Source organism: Salvelinus alpinus, chromosome 22 (assembly GCF_045679555.1).
Source record: "Salvelinus alpinus chromosome 22, SLU_Salpinus.1, whole genome shotgun sequence".
NCBI lineage: Eukaryota > Metazoa > Chordata > Actinopteri > Salmoniformes > Salmonidae > Salvelinus > Salvelinus alpinus.
In genome coordinates, this window is record NC_092107.1 from 33,798,193 (window position 1) to 33,819,594 (window position 21,402).

At 44.7% G+C, this 21,402-nt stretch overlaps 2 protein-coding genes across 17 annotated transcripts in view; both read right to left on the reverse strand.

The window, feature by feature from the left end:
- LOC139549445 (von Willebrand factor A domain-containing protein 5A-like) overlaps window positions 1–1,242 on the reverse strand; it is a 45,447-nt gene extending 44,205 nt beyond the window's left edge. The window contains exon 1 of one of the 2 annotated variants that reach the window (XM_071359954.1): window positions 1,113–1,242. The gene's annotated coding sequence lies outside the window, so the exon portion shown is untranslated. The remainder of the gene's footprint in view (window positions 1–1,112) is intronic. The other variant, XM_071359955.1, reaches the window with a different exon arrangement.
- Window positions 1,243–2,320: 1,078 nt separating this feature from the next.
- The window catches only part of LOC139549447 (von Willebrand factor A domain-containing protein 5A-like), a 39,432-nt gene continuing 20,350 nt past the window's right edge, over window positions 2,321–21,402 (reverse strand). Inside the window, exons 10-21 of one of the 15 annotated variants that reach the window (XM_071359957.1) lie at window positions 15,318–15,397; window positions 12,783–12,897; window positions 12,486–12,644; window positions 12,017–12,120; window positions 10,204–10,421; window positions 8,878–8,961; window positions 5,236–5,277; window positions 5,029–5,082; window positions 4,380–4,433; window positions 3,789–3,946; window positions 3,133–3,256; window positions 2,321–2,859 (exon numbers count right to left, since the gene is read on the reverse strand). In XM_071359957.1, the coding sequence (XP_071216058.1) occupies window positions 2,783–2,859; window positions 3,133–3,256; window positions 3,789–3,946; window positions 4,380–4,433; window positions 5,029–5,082; window positions 5,236–5,277; window positions 8,878–8,961; window positions 10,204–10,421; window positions 12,017–12,120; window positions 12,486–12,644; window positions 12,783–12,897; window positions 15,318–15,397 (1,269 nt within the window). In that variant the 3' untranslated portion in view covers window positions 2,321–2,782. Of the gene's footprint in view, window positions 2,863–3,132; window positions 3,257–3,788; window positions 3,947–4,379; window positions 4,597–5,028; window positions 5,558–8,877; window positions 8,962–9,705; window positions 10,021–10,203; window positions 10,422–12,016; window positions 12,121–12,485; window positions 12,645–12,782; window positions 12,898–15,317; window positions 15,398–21,402 lie in introns of those variants that run through there. The other 14 variants (XM_071359956.1, XM_071359962.1, XM_071359959.1 and 11 more) reach the window with 14 other exon arrangements.

Here is a 21,402-nt window from a genome sequence, read left to right on the forward strand (position 1 = left end):
GTGGTCCCTCTCTCTGTGTCTACACTTGACACTAACATGTGACTTCTGCTATCAGAATAGGAAAAGTCGCATTGTGGCTGTATTGTGTTCAGATCTGTCTGACCTCTTCAGGTGGTCAGGGACGCATTGTGTGCGGATGTCTCCTCAGTCTTGACACAATCCGGCTACGGAAATGCAAGGTGCTCCAGAGTGGCGCAGCAGTCTAAGGCACTGCATCTCAGTGCTAGAGATGTCACTACAGACACTAGTTCGACTCCAGGCTGAATCACAACAGGCTGTGTTTGGGAGTCCCATAGGGCTGTGCACAATTGGCCCAGGATCGTTAAGGTTTGGCCCGGGGTAGGCCGTCATTGTAAATAAGAATTTGTTCTTAACTGACTTGCCTAGTTAAATAAAGGTTACATTATTATTATTTTTTATATAAAATGCTAGAATGTGGTAATCCCACTAGTTCGTGCTTGGCTCTGCCCACCTTGCTTGTTCTGCCCACTATGATTAATTTGTTCCTATTGAAAACGACAGGCTCTATCTTGGGTTAGTTATACAAATCTTTGGCATTCACTGTCAAGTCTATAGACAGCCTTTGTCTTCTGTAACATGGAGATGATTATGGCCGTGTAGGAACACTAACCTATGAAAAGATGTGTATCAATTAAAAGTTTTATAAAATATATATATATATTTCACGCTGATCTGAAAGATAAGTTCCCTATGCTTCTATAACCGTCCCACAAGCGATGTGTGATAATGATCAAAATGATCGTCGGGCCTCTTTAATAACAAAACACCCCATCCAGAAGACGCTGCCTTCCAATGACTTACGTGTCATGTAATGGAACGGAGCTTCATGATCAAGGTCTTGTCACACCCTGACTGCGCCTATTCTAGCAAGCTAAACTAAACCTCCATAAAATAAGGATAGTGTGATACTGTATGTTGATGAGATCGAATTGAATGGCTATTTATAACGTATATTGGCCACCAACAATAATAAGCAAAGGAGGCTCAGTGCCATTTCAGTGATGTCTGATTATTTTATATTTTTTTACAACTCAACGCTTTCACATAATAGACTAGTCATCCCCAAACGAAGCTACTCTGTAACATATTACCTTAAAATGTGTGATAGGCTGGTTTTCAATGATTGCGTTTCACTGTTCCTCGTGATAATATCCCTCCGTTTCTACTTTCGTTTAGAATTAATATACGAAGAGGCTACTTCTTCCTGGTTTATAAAGGCAAACGTCAATAGTAATCGTTGTGCATTCAATCCATTGGCCAGAGTTCATTGTCACGCCTACTATCTTCCTTGCTATTGGTGATCTGACAGGGTGAACAATATTAACATCGGGGAAGTTTCCCAGGGGAAGTTTCCCAGCATCTCCAGGGGGGTTCAGGGGCCTAAATAAAACAACATCCAGAGTGTGTGTTCCTGAAAACATAACCATCCTGTGTGTGTGTGTGTGTGTGTGTGTGTGTGTGTTGACAGGGGCTGTTGCCTGGGTGGCAGGTGCAGACTGACTAACCACTGCAGGAAAGACTGTCAGCAGGCTATATTTAGAGTCTACAACACAGAGCCAATTAAAGTCCTGAAGTAAAGTCCTGAAGTAGCAGTAAATAAACTACACAAGAAGATGCTGTGTGTGATCAATTAAATATTTGGTGAGTTGGGAACGAGAGCATGACTCAGACGGACACATAGACGGGTGGTCTGAGAATATCCAGTCTGTCCGCTGGCGCCTGGCTGCTTGAACAAGATCATATGATTAACTGACTGGGCTAAGTTACTAGAGAGACATGTAGCGAGGGAATGGCTGGAATGCCATAACCACTGTAGTACAGAGATGTTCTCCTGTCTTGTGCCTGTAGATGGGGTAAAAGGTCCAGCGTTACTAAGCAACAAGTAGGAATGGTTGGTGAGCTTCTCAGGATACGGTAAAGGAACTGGGTAGTAAACATAGTATATGTCTGTGAATAATTCTGCCTTCAAGTATCATAACACACTGACCTATATTCAACGTGGTCTTCTAGCCTCCCTACTCTTCTTCATCAGGAGTTACCAAGAGCTACTGGAGGTGCAGGTTTCTGTTCCAGCCCAGATTAAACCCCTTAGAGCAGGGCTGAAACAAAAGCCTGCACACCCAGTGGCTCTCCTGGAGGGGTGGCCCCTCCTGATCTAGGTTCCATGAAGAAGTTACAGAGGTTGGTGTCATTAATAAAATAGATAAAATTACCGATAAAGATGTAGAATATCATTGAGTTCCATGCAGAAGGAACAGAGTGGAGTCATTAATAAAATAGATGAAATGACCAATAAAGATGTAGAATATCATGGATTTTATCATATGATTTTAAAGTACAGTGGTAAAATATGAGGAAATACATGAATATAGACAGTGTTACATGATCACACAGTAAAGGCACTCATCTAGCTTTCCATTTTACCAAGCATTTTGGTTAGTGATGACAAGTACTGTTAACACATTGTTTCCAGTAGGCTTTATGGAATTGATAACCAAAGCAAAGTCTAACAAGTATAGCGGTATTGGTAATACATAGATTCATGTTGATATGTTAATAACAACCGATACATAAGTGCCCCTACATTAAATGACAGTAGGCTAATATAGGTAAGAGGTTGATAATTGGGCTTGTTCAGACCGGTACAGTAGCTAGTTCCACCATGTTGCTTTAAGGAGGGGACCAGGAGCAGGTGGGTTTGCGTGTATATCTGACCCCGAGTAGAGTAGCAGGAGTGTGGGGGACAGCCAGGGTGAACGTCTCAGAGCCCCAATGTGTCTTTCTGCACCTGGCAACCCAGAAGGGTGTTCCCAGCCTGGACACACTCGGACACACTGGCTGCTGAAACACATCACCAGGACAGGGATCATTATACTGTGGCATTATGGGGACAAGGGTGGACAAAATGCATCTTCAAACACTTGTTAGAAGACAAAATACCACAAACATTGTATTGTGAATGATTATACTCAAAATACAAATATTTGTAATTTAAGTAATACAGTGGATCCCAACCAGGAAATTGCTTTCACCTAAACAATTTATTTCCAATCAGGTGAGACGAAGGCCAAGAGTTTAGATGCCAGGTCTATGAGAGTGAGCTATAGCTACCTTTCTGAGCCTGGATCCATGATACTGCCTTCGTGGCCAGAAACTGCCACTCCTCCTGAGCCTCCATCTTGAACCCATAGAGCCATACCAGGGCTAGAACCGTGGCCCACACCTCCTGGTCCACCTGAGTGAGTGAGAGAGAAAGAGAGGGACAGAAAGACAGACGGGGAGAGAGAGAGAAAGAAAGACAGACAGACAGACAGACAGACAGACAGACAGACAGACAGACAGCGACAGACAGAGACAGACAGACAGCGACAGACAGAGACAGACAGACAGCGACAGAGACAGACAGACAGACACAGAGACAGACAGACAGACAGACACAGAGACAGACAGACAGAGACAGACAGACAGACAGACAGACAGACAGACAGACAGACAGACAGACAGACAGACAGACAGACAGAGAGAGAGAGACAGAGTGAGATAGAAAAAGTGAGTAAGGGAAAGAGAACGAGAGAAAGCAAGGAAAGAGGCAGAAGATAAGGATACTGAGACATGGGAATCATGGTGAGATCCAGTTGAATGGTCATCATGCCTTTGTCCAGAGCTGATGGTCTTTCTACAGAGCATACATGCAGATACTCTGTGTGAGTACAGAGTCTTGCAGCACGCTCATATTGCTGAGTCTCAGTTTATTTCTGTGGACCTACCGGTGCAGGCTTTGGCTTGGCCACCTCCTCCTCAGTCTTCCCCAGCACCTCAGCCAACGCTGCCTCCAGGACCCAGGAACCAGAGGCCTTCTGGAGGGAGATCAACTGGAGGAGAGGGTCCTTCACAGGATTAGAGGCTGGGGCTGGACAGTCAGAGTCTGATGGGTCAACAAATGGTCAGAATGGTTACAACTGATCGAAACGGTTACATACCTAATACCTTAACTGTAGGTATTATAGCACCAGTGGCTAACTGGGTCACCCTAACCCTATGTGACGCCCTGACTGTAGAGAGCTTTTTATGTCTCTATTTTGGTTTGGTCAGGGTGTGATTTGGGTGGGCATTCTATGTTCATTTTCTATGTTTTGTATTTCGTTGTGTTTGGCCGGGTGTGGTTCTCAATCAGAGGCAGCTGTCTATCGTTGTCTCTGATTGAGAACCATACTTAGGTAGCTTTTTCCCACATGGTTTTTGTGGGTAGTTGTTTTCTGTTTAGTGTTTTGCACCTGACAGGACTGTTTTAGTTTCGGTTATTCACTTTGTTGTTTTTGTTTAGTGTTCAGTTTAAATAAAAAGTAATGAACACTTACCACGCTGCACTTTGGTCCCATTCCTCTTCCTCGGACGACGACAACCCATATACTCTAAAAACAGTGCTAAAGTCCTTATACTGGGCTTAAGTAATACAATCACAATAAATAGATACGCTTTGGGGAGTATCAAACTGTGTTACAATTCCCATGTAAATAACAGGTACTTGAAATGAGGTTAACACAGGATTAGAGGCTGGGGCTGGACAGTCAGAGTCTGATGGGTCAACAAATGGTCAGAATGGTTACAACTGATCGAAACGGTTACATACCTAATACCTTAACTGTTCCATTTTGGCACCAGTGGCTAACTGGGTCACCCTAACCCTATGTGACGCCCTGACTGTAGAGAGCTTTTTATGTCTCTATTTTGGTTTGGTCAGGGTGTGATTTGGGTGGGCATTCTATGTTCATTTTCTATGTTTTGTATTTCGTTGTGTTTGGCCGGGTGTGGTTCTCAATCAGAGGCAGCTGTCTATCGTTGTCTCTGATTGAGAACCATACTTAGGTAGCTTTTTCCCACATGGATTTTGTGGGTAGTTGTTTTCTGTTTAGTGTTTTGCACCTGACAGGACTATTTTAGTTTCGGTTATTCACTTTGTTGTTTTTGTTTAGTGTTCAGTTTAAATAAAAAGTAATGAACACTTACCACGCTGCACTTTGGTCCCATTCCTCTTCCTCGGACGACGAAAACCCATATACCCTAAAAACAGTGCTAAAGTCCTTATACTGGGCTTAAGTAATACAATCACAATAAATAGATACGCTTTGGGGAGTATCAAACTGTGTTACAATTCCCATGTGAATAACAGGTACTTGAAATGAGGTTAACACAGACATGAACCTTTAAAATTACCTCTGTAGTTTATGTCAGAGTCTGATACATCATCACCAGAGTCTGATGGGACAACAAATGGTCAGAATGGTTACAAATGACCGAAACGGTCACATACCTAGTACCTTAACTGTTCCGTTATAGCACCAGTGGTTAACTGGGTCACCCTAACCCTAACTGTAAAAACAGTGGTAAAGTCCTTGTGCTGTAAAGTACCACACACCTTTTGCCAGTAAAGCTCCCTTTAGACCCCTGTCCATCCTCTGGTGCATAGCCATACTACCCTGCATCCTCCTGGGCATAGCCGAGCTACCCAGCACAGGGGCGAAAATCTGATATCAACCTTGGAGGGGACAATTACATTACATTTTCTCAAGAGCAATTCCTGAGGGGGGACACCAAAAGTAGTGCTGTAACACATAGCCTACGTTGTAATATGTTAAATGTATATTGAGGAACCATAATCACTACTACTGGATAATTGATAGGTACAGTAGTTAACTGAAGGGTTTTCCCAACTTGTTCAAATGTTTAAATCATTATAATACTACTACTAATAATAGTTATAGCAGTGCTCCTTACCAGTCCAGTATGTATGCAGGTATTTGTACTTACAAACAGCAATATCAAGAAAGGCCAGTAGGTGACAATGGTACTGTACACTGTATGGGTGCAGTTTTCATAAATACAATGAACATGGTGCGATCACATCTAAAAGAGTCTCCATTGAGAACCATCACAAAGTTGGTCTCCGTATTGAAATTACCTTTTAATTTGACTTTTTCTGATACATTTATATAGTCATTAAATATCTGCCACTGGCCTGAGTCTACTACAATATCTTTACAAGAACAAAAAGCTTAAAATAAGTACAGTTCTAAAAGCAAAATAACTACTTCAATGAAAAACCCAAATAATCAAACAAAATATCCTTCAGTCAGTGTCTCAACTCTTCAAACAGCAGCTATGGACAAGTATGTCGCACAAAGAATGCAATTTTAAATAAAATAACAGGAAATAAATAATTTGTAAGTGTACTGTCATGTACTAAAAACTGAAAACTACTAAACAAAAGAACAAATATCAATTACACCAGGGGTTCTCAAACAGGGGTCCACGGACTAATTGGGTTTCCAGTAAGTTTACATATAATATAGAGCGGAGGTCCCTGAGGACCACTCAAAACCTTGCCTGCCTTGCCTCAAAATATGCAGGGGTTCAAGTACCCAAAAAAGGTTGAGAACCACTGCTATACACACTACTGAACAAAAGAACCGAACATATGTTTGCGGGTTTCAATGGATCCAACAAATTGATGGCAGATATTTTCCCTCTTGAGACTGTCCAGCCTGTCTTTATGTACATTACAGACAACTACGCCGTTCAGTCTCTCTTGGCCCATGCTAGCCCGTAGCCAAGTCTTTAACCTGCGGAGTGCACTGAAACTCCTCTCAGCCTCACATGAAGACACTGGCACCACAAACAAAATTCTGATCAGCACCTCAACTTGGTCAACCAACCCCTGCACCTCCACTGGAAGCCTCCTGAGGACCTATGCTGCCTCTCCACTGCTGATACAGGGGTATTTGTTGTGAAAGAGAGGGATCTGCACTGAAAGAGAATCTATGTTCACCTCTGGGTACTGATCTAGAGACTCATCCAACTCCCCCGTGAGAAGCGCTCTTTCCAACTTTTGCAGGACGTTTAGAATGTCCTGGTCAAAACGGTCGCCAAACTGAACCTCTACACCATCCAACACTTAAAAGAATTCTGCCCTATAGTGATCCACTGCTTTGCCAGCAAATTGTCTTGAGTGTCACTCAATGGATTCAATGGAGTCAATAAATGTTGTTGCTTTCTCATACAGTGCAAGATAGCTTTCGTCATTTCTCTTGCCCCTAAGAGATGACCGCACACACTCGACTGCAGCCTGCATACCAGAGACAGCCTGAGTTTTCTTCTGCAGTGAAATGTTTAGACATTCAAGCTCTCCAAGAACAGCAGAGGCAAGTGTGAGGCCCAACACAGTCTTGCCTTTGCTGAAGTGCTCGAATAAGCCACTGGCAGTTGAAGCTGTCTTGGATGCAGATTTTGCTATCTCCTTTAGGCTGCTTAGTACCCGCTCATGCTGCCCTAGCACAGCTCTAATAGCAGTATTCCGCACAGTCCACCTTGTTGGACATAGGGGTTTCAGGGTGGTCAGATTTGTATTTTTGGACGTGGAAATTGATTCAAACATGCTCTTAAACTTTCCTGACTGGCCATAGAGGACACCTAACTGATGGACCCAGGAAAGGGAATCCCGGATCAGTGGGGAGGCGGAGCAGCCAGCCTGTGTAATCAGATTTACTGTGTGCTCCACAATGTACATAGAGGGCTAATGGCTGCTGCCTCCTCACAATTGCCTGTGCACCTGTGTATTTTCCTGCCATGTTTGAGGCACCATCGTAACTCTGCCCACGTAAGACAGACATGGTCAAATTGAGCCTCAACAACACTTCAGTTGCCACTTTCGCAATGCCCTCGCCTGTTGTCTCCGACACCCTGTATAGCCCAATAAACTCCTCGTGAGGGACAAGGTCATGGTCAACATAACGCAGACAGACACTCTCCTGTTCAGCACCAGAGACATCTTGAGCACCATCAACAATTACTGAAAATTGTACAATCGGAAGAGACCTAATCTCAGCTGCAATGACTCGAATGACTATATTGGCCATGATGTTCAGAATTTCATTGTGCTTTGGGGCCTGTGTACATTGTGGTACGCTCTGTTAACCACTTCAGTAAAATGGGATCCTCTTCTGCCCTAAGTTTCAAAAGCTGGTATAAATTCCCAGTCAGCCGTGTGGCCTCTAAAGGCTTGTCCCTGTCTTACTACATGCCGCACCGAACTAACAATTTTCATCAAGCAATGCCTTGCGTCCTCCTGCTGTTTACCCCACGCGCTGGATAACTGGACACTGATTGGATTTAGCTGGTGTGCTGTTAGTTACAAAGTGGTGGTGGGTTTGGCAGTTTTGATGTGCTGTGAATTTTTCAAAGGCTTTTCTCCAGTTCCTAAATCCTGCACTAATGAAGGCAGCATCTGCTCTTTGGCCAAAAGATGGCTGGCTTGAAAACCCTTGGTTACAGTGAAAACACAACACTCCTTTTATTGATGGATTATAATGTAGCAAGGAAAATCGCAAAACCATCTCTCTTGAAACGTCAACACTCTGTTGGCAAGAGTTTGCGGTTCTGCAAATTGTGGGTGTGGCTGATATGGTTTTGTGCCATCACTGAGGTAACTGGACAATGCTGTGCCACTGTCCCCTATACTGGTGCTGCTGGCAACATGGGTGACACCTGGTCCTGCCATGGCTGTGACACTGTCCTCTGAAGTCTCTCTCTTTGGCTCTTTCCCTTTCACCACCCTCACTGACTCAGTCTGTCTCCTAGAAAAGAAATAAGGTGTTTGCCGTACTCCTAACTACCGGTAACCAAAACTACACAATTAATCACAACAGCAATAACATTGCCTTAAACTAATCTTGGTTCAGTCACCAGTTTAAGTTGAGAGTGGGGGTATCCATGGCATTTTCCAATTGTGTCCCTATTTTACAAGTCAAGAAAATTGAGAACCTTTCATAAAGTTGCCAAACAAAGACTCAATAAACTTACCTGAGACTCCCTGTCTCTCCAAGTCTGTCCCTGCATATCTGTCCACAGCTCTGCTGTCTGTGTGCCATCTGTTGCCTGCTCTGCCTAATGACATCATTGTGAAACATTTTCATTAGCATTTCACTTCTTTCTTATGAACATTTTATCAGCTAGTCTTTGAGATATTAGGCTGCTAGGGTTCTTACTTTGCGTTTTGGTGTACTGAAAAATACTCTGATGTCCGTCTTTTTACTTTTTTTCTGCCATTTTTCTACCTGGCTGGCTGGCCGGTCTAGCAGCACACACACACATTTACACAACATATGCTGCAACCTTTTGGACTTTTAATATAGTTTGTTTCATATTGGCTGGCTTCCAACAATAGCTGAATTTGTAAAGCTAGCGAGCAAAAATTCAGTTTCTGTGGTGTTTGCTATAATCTTTGCTACCTGGTTAAATAAAGGTAAAATACAATTTAAAAAAGTTCACTAGCGACAATTTAGCTTTTGCAACGAGACCATTAAATATATTTAAGACAATGGTATAAGAGAGTGTAGTTCTGTTCAGTTTGGACTTCAGTTTATCGCTAACCTTATCACAGGGACTTTGAAGCACTACAGCTGCAAGCTGATCTTGGAATAAACTGACGATAGCAAAGATTCCATCTTTGACGACGCCACATAAATGGAATAGGTACTAGCTAGCTTGATAGTTAATGTTTGCTTTAGTTTGCGCGCTAGCTCTGCAAATTCAGCTATAGTGTGTGTGAATCCTGCCAACATAAAACATCGCTATGGTGCGATTGACTGGATTACCCTCACGTTAATTACCTGCATTTAGTGCCTTTCGGACAGTAGATACGAACCCTCTATTACCTTGCTAGCTAAAAAACTGGCAGTGGATCAAACCATTGTGAGGCAAAGGGCGGGGGGGTCGCAATCTTTTGAAACTTAAAACGCGCTATTAAGTGTCTATAATCAGCACAAGTGCTTTCATTAAGTATTATTAATATTATTGAAATTACATAGTTATGTTTACAGTGATAGATTGGGGGGGGACAAATCATATTTCTCCCAGGATGGGGGGGGTCGTGTCCCCCCCGTCCCCCCTGGGATTTCCGCCTATGACCCAGCATGGTCGTGAGCATGGAGCTCTGACACAACACTGAGAAAGATGGAAAAAAAACAACACACAAGTCACTGGGTTACAAACGTATAGGAACACACACAGAACATATTTATGAATTAGCTCGCACCTATAACACATTCCACACTCTATACATCAAATCTGAATTAAATCATTTCTTTGCACAGCCTCTGTCACACACACACACACACACTCACTCACTTGGCGTGGGGACTTGTCTGCGTAGCATCGGTCCTTGCACAGCCTCTCCATCTACTTTGTGGACAGCGATGAAGGCAGTAAAGGCACTGCTCACTCCTGATTGGACACTGAGCTCTACCACCTTCTCTTTCACTCCCTTCTTCTCCCCATCCCCCTGCCTCTCTTCCATCTCCAGGGAGCGGATCAGGGTTCGAGCCCCCAGCCTGTGGACGGTCAGTCTGGAGAGGAGGGATATAGAGATTAAAGATGGTGGAGTGGGGGGATAGAGAGGTATAGATGGTGGGGTGAGGGAGAGGAGAGATAGAGAGATTAAGATGTTGGAGTGGGGGAGAGGAGGGATAGAGAGATTAAGATGTTGGAGTGGGGGAGAGGAGGGATAGAGAGATTAAGATGTTGGGGTGAGGGAGAGGAGGGATAGAGAGGTATAGATGGTGGGGTGAAGGAGAGGAGGGATAGAGAGATTAAGATGTTGGAGTGGGGGAGAGGAGGGATAGAGAGGTATAGATGGTGGGGTGAGGGAGAGGAGGGATGGAGAGATTAAGATGTTGGAGTGGGGGAGAGGAGGGATAGAGAGATTAAGATGGTGGGGTGAAGGAGAGGAGGGATAGAGAGTTTAAGATGGAGTGGGGGAGAAGAGGGATAGAGAGGTATAGATGGTGGAGTGAGGGAGAGGAGGGATGGAGAGATTAAGATGTTGGAGTGGGGGAGAGGAGGGATAGAGAGTTTAAGATGGAGTGGGGGAGAGGAGGGATAGAGAGGTATAGATGGTGGGGTGAAGGAGAGGAGGGATAGAGAGATGAAGATGGTGGAGTGGGGGAGAGGAGGAATAGAGATATTAAGATGGTGGAGTGGGGGAGAGGAGGGATAGAGAGATTAAGATGGAGTGGGGGAGAGGAGGGATAGAGAGGTATAGATGGTGGGGTGAAGGAGAGGAGGGATAGAGAGATGAAGATGGTGGAGTGGGGGAGAGGAGGAATAGAGAGGTATAGATGGTGGGGTGAGGGAGAGGAGGGATGGAGAGATTAAGATGTTGGAGTGGGGTAGAGGAGGGATAGAGAGGTATAGATGGTGGGGTGAGGGAGAGGAGGGATGGAGAGATTAAGATGTTGGAGTGGGGGAGAGGAGGGATAGAGAGATTAAGATGGTGGGGTGAAGGAGAGGAGGGATAGAGAGTTTAAGATGGAGTGGGGGAGAAGAGGGATAGAGAGGTATAGATGGTGGAGTGAGGGAGAGGAGGGATGGAGAGATTAAGATGTTGGAGTGGGGGAGAGGAGGGATAGAGAGTTTAAGATGGAGTGGGGGAGAGGAGGGATAGAGAGGTATAGATGGTGGGGTGAAGGAGAGGAGGGATAGAGAGATGAAGATGGTGGAGTGGGGGAGAGGAGGAATAGAGATATTAAGATGGTGGAGTGGGGGAGAGGAGGGATAGAGAGATTAAGATGGAGTGGGGGAGAGGAGGGATAGAGAGGTATAGATGGTGGGGTGAAGGAGAGGAGGGATAGAGAGATGAAGATGGTGGAGTGGGGGAGAGGAGGAATAGAGAGGTATAGATGGTGGGGTGAGGGAGAGGAGGGATGGAGAGATTAAGATGGTGGAGTGGGGGAGAGGAGGGATAGAGAGTTTAAGAGAGGAGGATTGATGATGGGATGGGGGTATCAAATCATACTACATAGCTGAAATGTATTAGTAGTGCTGGCACTGTTTCTGTTAATGGAGGGTCATGGCAGTCTTGTCTGTAAGTGGTGGCACATTCCCTTAATGTATCTGACCAAGGCCTGCACACTGTAAATAGTATAAACAGTGTTGTTTTTACCCAGTGTCCTCTGTAGGCTTGAGACTGAAGCTCAGCTGGTTCTCAACAGGCTGCTCAGCCAGGCTGTACTTCACTGTCACTGAGCCCTCTGTGTCCCCTGAGCTCTGAGATAAGGAGATAGAGAAAGACAGAGAGGCAGAACAATGGTGCCGTGCCGTGTGGCTCAGTTGGTAGAGCATGGCGCTTGCAACGCCAGGGTTGTGGGTTCATTCCCCACGGGGGGACCAGGATGAATATGTATGAACTTTCCAATTTGTAAGTCGCTCTGGATAAGAGCGTCAGCTAAATGACTTAAATGTAAATGTAAATGTAAACAATATAGAGAGAAAACAAGGAAATATGGGGTTGAGTGAAACACGTGGACCGTGACCAAACAAATAGTTATGACCTTTCCAGTGCCCTTTGAACATTGACATACTGTATGTTAAACAATATTAACACTCATAACAGGAGAAGGCAGAGCCCTCACCTTCCCAGTGAGCTGGGCATACAGCAGTGCCCTTTGACCCTGGAAGAGCACTCTGATTGGTGGAGACAGAGGGGTGACAGACACCCCCTTTGGGACATTCCACTTGACGGAGATGTCCACCACAGCCGGCTGCAGGGCAAACCGGAGGGACTGCATCACCTGAGGGGAGGGAGAGAGAAGAAGCGGTAGTGAGAATAAGGCAGGTGATGAAATCATTTCTAACCAATACAGCCCTCTTTACGTATGCACACACACACTTTCCCACCCTCTTACCCTCTCACCCTCTCACTCTCTTACTTTGGGCTGCATCCTGTCCTGTCCTGTGATAAACTGTGCGTGCCCTCCGCCCTGCTTGGCCACCCCAGAGATGAGAGCAGAGCTGGCCCCCTCTCCAATCCCAAAGGAGAAGCACCTAGCAGGGGCACACCCAGGAAACAGTATTATTGTTGTTGTCAAATACCAAAATAAGGCTATCAAACAAATCACTGGTATCGTTTTCTTGTGCTTGTGGGCTGACTGAATTAAAACATAACTGTACAGGAAGAATCATCAATACAGAAGCTTTTGTATTCTCACAGGGGTGAAAAACCCCTAACCTACATAATCTCCCACACTGCCGCCCACATCCAGGTTGGATAGGTTTACATTAGATTAAGTTTAACAATGAATCTTTTGAGTCAAAAAGACCAGTGGTTAGAACTTTGTAAACAAAGATTCCACTGGCTTTATTTTCCAGACAGGTGCAATGGCCTCTGTAACAAAGTCTATTGAAACCAGTTAGGGACAGTTCCCAATGTTTGAAAATATTTTCACATGACCATCCCCTTTTATATTTTTCCACATGTACACATTTTCAGTATTAATGCAAAAATAATGATTTCCACCACAAATACCAGTAGCGACCCTGTGTTTCTAAAGGTGGATATCATCTTTACTACTGCAGCATGTTTTGTGGCACAGTGGATGCCACGCAGGGCTACGGGCCAGAAAGGTGAGCTGCGCTCCCTCTCCCTGCCCGTCTCATTACACTACGATCAGAGCCGGCTGCAGACAATGATCAGCAAGGGGAAATCTGATTATCGCGCGCAGCTTGGAAGGGACATTGCTTACAACCCTCCCCTGCGCCCAATAAAAACACCACCACCCTCCCCTGCGCCCAATAAAAACACCACTACCCTCCCCTGCGCCCAATAAAAACACCACTACCCTCCCCTGCGCCCAATAAAAACACCACTACCCTCCCCTGCGCCCAATAAAAACACCACTACCCTCCCCTGCGCCCAATAAAAACACCACCACCCTCCGATGCGCCCAATAAAAACACCACCACCCTCCCCTGCGCCCAATAAAAACACCACTACCCTCCCCTGCGCCCAATAAAAACACCACTACCCTCCCCTGCGCCCAATAAAAACACCACCACCCTCCCCTGCGCCCAATAAAAACACCACCACCCTCCCCTGCGCCCAATAAAAACACCACTACCCTCCCGTGCACCCAATAAAAACACCACTACCCTCCCCTGCGCCCAATAAAAACACCACTACCCTCCCCTGCGCCCAATAAAAACACCACCACCCTCCCCTGCGCCCAATAAAAACACCACCACCCTCCCCTGCGCCCAATAAAAACACCACCACCCTCCCCTGCGCCCAATAAAAACACCACCACCCTCCCCTGCGCCCAATAAAAACACCACTACCCTCCCCTGCGCCCAATAAAAACACCACCACCCTCCCCTGCGCCCAATAAAAACACCACCACCCTCCCCTGCGCCCAATAAAAACACCACTACCCTCCCGTGCGCCCAATAAAAACACCACTACCCTCCAGTGCGCCCAATAAAAACACCACTACCCTCCCCTGCGCCCAATAAAAACACCACTACCCTCCCCTGCGCCCAATAAAAACACCACTACCCTCCCCTGCGCCCAATAAAAACACCACCACCCTCCCCTGCGCCCAATAAAAACACCACTACGCTCCCCTGCGCCCAATAAAAACACCACTACCCTCCCCTGCGCCCAATAAAAACACCAATACCCTCCCCTGCGCCCAATAAAAACACCACAACCCTCCCCTGCGCCCAATAAAAACACCACCACCCTCCCCTGCGCCCAATAAAAACACCACTACGCTCCCCTGCGCCCAATAAAAACACCACTACCCTCCCCTGCGCCGAATAAAAACACCACTACCCTCCCCTGCGCCCAATAAAAACACTACTACCCTCCCCTGCGCCCAATAAAAACACCACCACCCTCCCCTGCGCCCAATAAAAACACCACTACCCTCCCCTGCGCCCAATAAAAACACCACTACCCTCCCCTGCGCCGAATAAAAACACCACTACCCTCCCCTGCGCCCAATAAAAACACCACTACCCTCCCCTGCGCCCAATAAAAACACCACTACCCTCCCCTGCGCCCAATAAAAACACCACAACACTCCCCTGCGCCCAATAAAAACACCACTACCCTCCCCTGCGCCCAATAAAAACACCACAACACTCCCCTGCGCCCAATAAAAACACCACAACCCTCCCCTGCGCCCAATAAAAACACCACTACCCTCCCCTGCGCCCAATAAAAACACCACAACCCTCCCCTGCGCCCAATAAAAACACCACTACCCTCCCCTGCGCCCAATAAAAACACCACTACCCTCCCCTGCGCCCAATAAAAACACCACAACCCTCCCCTATTGTGGACAACTCCCCCATAACAGTAATTTTAGAACTGTCCCTTACCTTTCAGGTGGGAGGTAACAAAGTTAGTTAAAGCAGGGCTCCCATAGCTAGGTAATGATAGGGGAAACAGTGCTTGGGCCCACCTGTGAGAGCCGGCATTTGCATTCACCAGATCCAGTACTTCCTTGGTGTTCCCCACCTCACCATCAGTGAACAAGAAGAGCTGAGGACGACAGAGAGGGTATGTTCATTATGTGTTAATGTTAAATAATGTACATGCAGCCTTGAAGTATACAGAGAATGTTTCTTCAGTAACCAAAAACACAAGTAACCAAAAACACTCTATTTGCTGTCCCAGTAAGAAATGCATGGTACTGTAAATACCACACACTCAAAAGATACTGTTTGGTTGGATGTAACTAAACATGCCATTGTAGTGGAGTGCATGTGTAGCGGACATGAGTCAGTCATTGTCATGTGATGAGGTAGCCATAGGCGGAAATCCCAGGGGGGACGGGGGGGACACGACCCCCCCATCCTGGGAGAAATATGATTTGTCCCCCCCAATCTATCACTGTAAACATAACTATGTAATTTCAATAATATTAATAATACTTAATGAAAGCACTTGTGCTGATTATAGACACTTAATAGCGCGTTTTAAGTTTCAAAAGATTGCGACCCCCCCGCCCTTTGCCTCACAATGGTTTGATCCACAATCCACAGGATTCACACACACTATAGCTGAATTTGCAGAGCTAGCGCGCAAACTAAAGCAAACATTAACTATCAAGCTAGCTAGTACCTATTCCATTTATGTGGCGTCGTCAAAGATGGAATCTTTGCTATCGTCAGTTTATTCCAAGATCAGCTTGCAGCTGTAGTGCTTCAAAGTCCCTGTGATAAGGTTAGCGATAAACTGAAGTCCAAACTGAACAGAACTACACTCTCTTATACCATTGTCTTAAATATATTTAATGGTCTCGTTGCAAAAGCTAAATTGTCGCTAGTGAACTTTTAAATGTTTTATTTTACCTTTATTTAACCAGGTAGCAAAGATTATAGCAAACACCACAGAAACAGAATTTTTGCTCGCTAGCTTTACAAATTCAGCTATTGTTGGAAGCCAGCCAATATGAAGCAAACTATGTTAAAAGTCCAAAAGGTTGCAGCATATGTTGTGTAAATGTGTGTGTGTGCTGCTAGACCGGCCAGCCAGCCAGGTAGAAAAATGGCAGAAAAAAAGTAAAAAGACGGACATCAGAGTATTTTTCAGTACACCAAAACGCAAAGTAAGAACCCTAGCAGCCTAATATCTCAAAGACTAGCTGATAAAATGTTCATAAGAAAGAAGTGAAATGCTAATGAAAATGTTTCACAATGATGTCATTAGGCAGAGCAGGCAACAGATGGCACACAGACAGCAGAGCTGTGGACAGATATGCAGGGACAGACTTGGAGAGACAGGGAGTCTCAGGTAAGTTTATTGAGTCTTTGTTTGGCAACTTTATGAAAGGTTCTCAATTTTCTTGACTTGTAAAATAGGGACACAATTGGAAAATGCCATGGATACCCCCACTCTCAACTTAAACTGGTGACTGAACCAAGATTAGTTTAAGGCAATGTTATTGCTGTTGTGATTAATTGTGTAGTTTTGGTTACCGGTAGTTAGGAGTACGGCAAACACCTTATTTCTTTTCTAGGAGACAGACTGAGTCAGTGAGGGTGGTGAAAGGGAAAGAGCCAAAGAGAGAGACTTCAGAGGACAGTGTCACAGCCATGGCAGGACCAGGTGTCACCCATGTTGCCAGCAGCACCAGTATAGGGGACAGTGGCACAGCATTGTCCAGTTACCTCAGTGATGGCACAAAACCATATCAGCCACACCCACAATTTGCAGAACCGCAAACTCTTGCCAACAGAGTGTTGACGTTTCAAGAGAGATGGTTTTGCGATTTTCCTTGCTACATTATAATCCATCAATAAAAGGAGTGTTGTGTTTTCACTGTAACCAAGGGTTTTCAAGCCAGCCATCTTTTGGCCAAAGAGCAGATGCTGCCTTCATTAGTGCAGGATTTAGGAACTGGAGAAAAGCCTTTGAAAAATTCACAGCACATCAAAACTGCCAAACCCACCACCACTTTGTAACTAACAGCACACCAGCTAAATCCAATCAGTGTCCAGTTATCCAGCGCGTGGGGTAAACAGCAGGAGGACGCAAGGCATTGCTTGATGAAAATTGTTAGTTCGGTGCGGCATGTAGTAAGACAGGGACAAGCCTTTAGAGGCCACACGGCTGACTGGGAATTTATACCAGCTTTTGAAACTTAGGGCAGAAGAGGATCCCATTTTACTGAAGTGGTTAACAGAGCGTACCACAATGTACACAGGCCCCAAAGCACAATGAAATTCTGAACATCATGGCCAATATAGTCATTCGAGTCATTGCAGCTGAGATTAGGTCTCTTCCGATTGTACAATTTTCAGTAATTGTTGATGGTGCTCAAGATGTCTCTGGTGCTGAACAGGAGAGTGTCTGTCTGCGTTATGTTGACCATGACCTTGTCCCTCACGAGGAGTTTATTGGGCTATACAGGGTGTCGGAGACAACAGGCGAGGGCATTGCGAAAGTGGCAACTGAAGTGTTGTTGAGGCTCAATTTGACCATGTCTGTCTTACGTGGGCAGAGTTACGATGGTGCCTCAAACATGGCAGGAAAATACACAGGTGCACAGGCAATTGTGAGGAGGCAGCAGCCATTAGCCCTCTATGTACATTGTGGAGCACACAGTAAATCTGATTACACAGGCTGGCTGCTCCGCCTCCCCACTGATCCGGGATTCCCTTTCCTGGGTCCATCAGTTAGGTGTCCTCTATGGCCAGTCAGGAAAGTTTAAGAGCATGTTTGAATCAATTTCCACGTCCAAAAATACAAATCTGACCACCCTGAAACCCCTATGTCCAACAAGGTGGACTGTGCGGAATACTGCTATTAGAGCTGTGCTAGGGCAGCATGAGCGGGTACTAAGCAGCCTAAAGGAGATAGCAAAATCTGCATCCAAGACAGCTTCAACTGCCAGTGGCTTATTCGAGCACTTCAGCAAAGGCAAGACTGTGTTGGGCCTCACACTTGCCTCTGCTGTTCTTGGAGAGCTTGAATGTCTAAACATTTCACTGCAGAAGAAAACTCAGGCTGTCTCTGGTATGCAGGCTGCAGTCGAGTGTGTGCGGTCATCTCTTAGGGGCAAGAGAAATGACGAAAGCTATCTTGCACTGTATGAGAAAGCAACAACATTTATTGACTCCATTGAATCCATTGAGTGACACTCAAGACAATTTGCTGGCAAAGCAGTGGATCACTATAGGGCAGAATTCTTTTAAGTGTTGGATGGTGTAGAGGTTCAGTTTGGCGACCGTTTTGACCAGGACATTCTAAACGTCCTGCAAAAGTTGGAAAGAGCGCTTCTCACGGGGGAGTTGGATGAGTCTCTAGATCAGTACCCAGAGGTGAACATAGATTCTCTTTCAGTGCAGATCCCTCTCTTTCACAACAAATACCCCTGTAGCAGCAGTGGAGAGGCAGCAGAGGTCCTCAGGAGGCTTCCAGTGGAGGTGCAGGGGTTGGTTGACCAAGTTGAGGTGCTGATCAGAATTTTGTTTGTGGTGCCAGTGTCTTCATGTGAGGCTGAGAGGAGTTTCAGTGCACTCCGCAGGTTAAAGACTTGGCTACGGGCTAGCATGGGCCAAGAGAGACTGAACGGCGTAGTTGTCTGTAATGTACATAAAGACAGGCTGGACAGTCTCAAGAGGGAAAATATCTGCCATCAATTTGTTGGATCCATTGAAACCCGCAAACATATGTTCGGTTCTTTTGTTCAGTAGTGTGTATAGCAGTGGTTCTCAACCTTTTTTGGGTACTTGAACCCCTGCATATTTTGAGGCAAGGCAGGCAAGGTTTTGAGTGGTCCTCAGGGACCTCCGCTCTATATTATATGTAAACTTACTGGAAACCCAATTAGTCCGTGGACCCCTGTTTGAGAACCCCTGGTGTAATTGATATTTGTTCTTTTGTTTAGTAGTTTTCAGTTTTTAGTACATGACAGTACACTTACAAATTATTTATTTCCTGTTATTTTATTTAAAATTGCATTCTTTGTGCGACATACTTGTCCATAGCTGCTGTTTGAAGAGTTGAGACACTGACTGAAGGATATTTTGTTTGATTATTTGGGTTTTTCATTGAAGTAGTTATTTTGCTTTTAGAACTGTACTTATTTTAAGCTTTTTGTTCTTGTAAAGATATTGTAGTAGACTCAGGCCAGTGGCAGATATTTAATGACTATATAAATGTATCAGAAAAAGTCAAATTAAAAGGTAATTTCAATACGGAGACCAACTTTGTGATGGTTCTCAATGGAGACTCTTTTAGATGTGATCGCACCATGTTCATTGTATTTATGAAAACTGCACCCATACAGTGTACAGTACCATTGTCACCTACTGGCCTTTCTTGATATTGCTGTTTGTAAGTACAAATACCTGCATACATACTGGACTGGTAAGGAGCACTGCTATAACTATTATTAGTAGTAGTATTATAATGATTTAAACATTTGAACAAGTTGGGAAAACCCTTCAGTTAACTACTGTACCTATCAATTATCCAGTAGTAGTGATTATGGTTCCTCAATATACATTTAACATATTACAACGTAGGCTATGTGTTACAGCACTACTTTTGGTGTCCCCCCTCAGGAATTGCTCTTGAGAAAATTTCATGTAATTGTCCCCTCCAAGGTTGATATCAGATTTTCGCCCCTGCATGTATGCATAAACCAAACTAAATACAGTCAATAAAAAGGACATGCAGGCATTTATAAAGAAACGTCTCCGTTGGAGGATAAGGTGGCAGGCTTTGGCAGAGGCATTTATACTGAACAAAAATATAACATTTAAAGTGTTGGTCCCATGTTTCATGAGCTGAAATAATAGATCCCAGGAATGTTCCATTTGCACAAAAAGCTTATTGGTCTCAAATTGTGGCCAAATTTCTTTACTTCCCCTGTTAGTGAGCATTTTTCCTTTGCCAAGATAATCCATCCACCTGACAGGTGTGGCATACCAAGAAGCTGATTAAACAGCATGATCATTACACAAGTGCTGGGGTCAACAAAAGGCCACTTTAAAATGTGCAGTTTTGTCAAACACCACAATTCCATAGATGTCTTTGAGGGAGCGCGCAATTGGCGTGCTGACTGCAGGAATGTCCACCAGAGCTGTTTCCAGAGAATTGAATAGCTCTACCATAAACCTCCTCCAATGTTGTTTTAGAGAATTTGGCAGTATGTTCAACCGGCCTCACAACCGCAGACCACGTGTAACCACGCCAGCCCAGGACCTCCACATCCGCCTTCTTCACCGTCAGGATCATCTGAGACCAGCCAACTGGACAGTTGATGAAACTGAGGGGTATTTTTGTCTGATTGGCTGGGCCTGGATCCCCAGTGGGTTGGCTTGGCTCCAAAATGGTTGGGCCTATGGCTGCGCCCCTACCCAGTCATGTGAAACCTAAGATTAGGGCCTTATCAATGTATTTCAATTGACTGATTTCCTTTTATGAACTGTCAGTGGTGGGAAAGGTACCCAATTGTCATACATGAGTAAAAGTATAGATACTTGAGTAACTTTCTATTAAAGTAAAAGTCACCCTGTAAAATACTACTTGAGTAAAAGTATTCGGTTTTAAATATACTTAAGTATGAAAAGTAAATGTAATTGCTAAAATATACTTAAGTATCAAAAGTAGAAGCCACTTATTATGCAAAGCACCAGTTTCTTGTTTTTAGAATGTATGGATATCCAGGGGCACACTCCAAAATTATTTACAAAAGATGCATGCGTAAGTGCGTGAATTTCACAATTTTCCTGTCCTGCTAAGCAGTCAACATGTAATGAGTACTTTGGGTTGTCAGGGAAAATGTATGGAGTAAAAATGACAATGTGTGTGTTAGGAATATAGTGAAGTAAAAGTAGTCAAAAATATAAATAGTAAAGTAAAGTTACCCCAAAAAACTATTTAAGTACTTTACACCACTGTGAACTGTAAACCTTAGAAATTGTTATATGTTGCATTTATATTTGTGTTCAGTAGAAATTATTTTCACTGTTAGCTGGACAGCTGATGAAAAGGATCATCCCCAATGTCACTGTATAACCCACAGTAAAGAT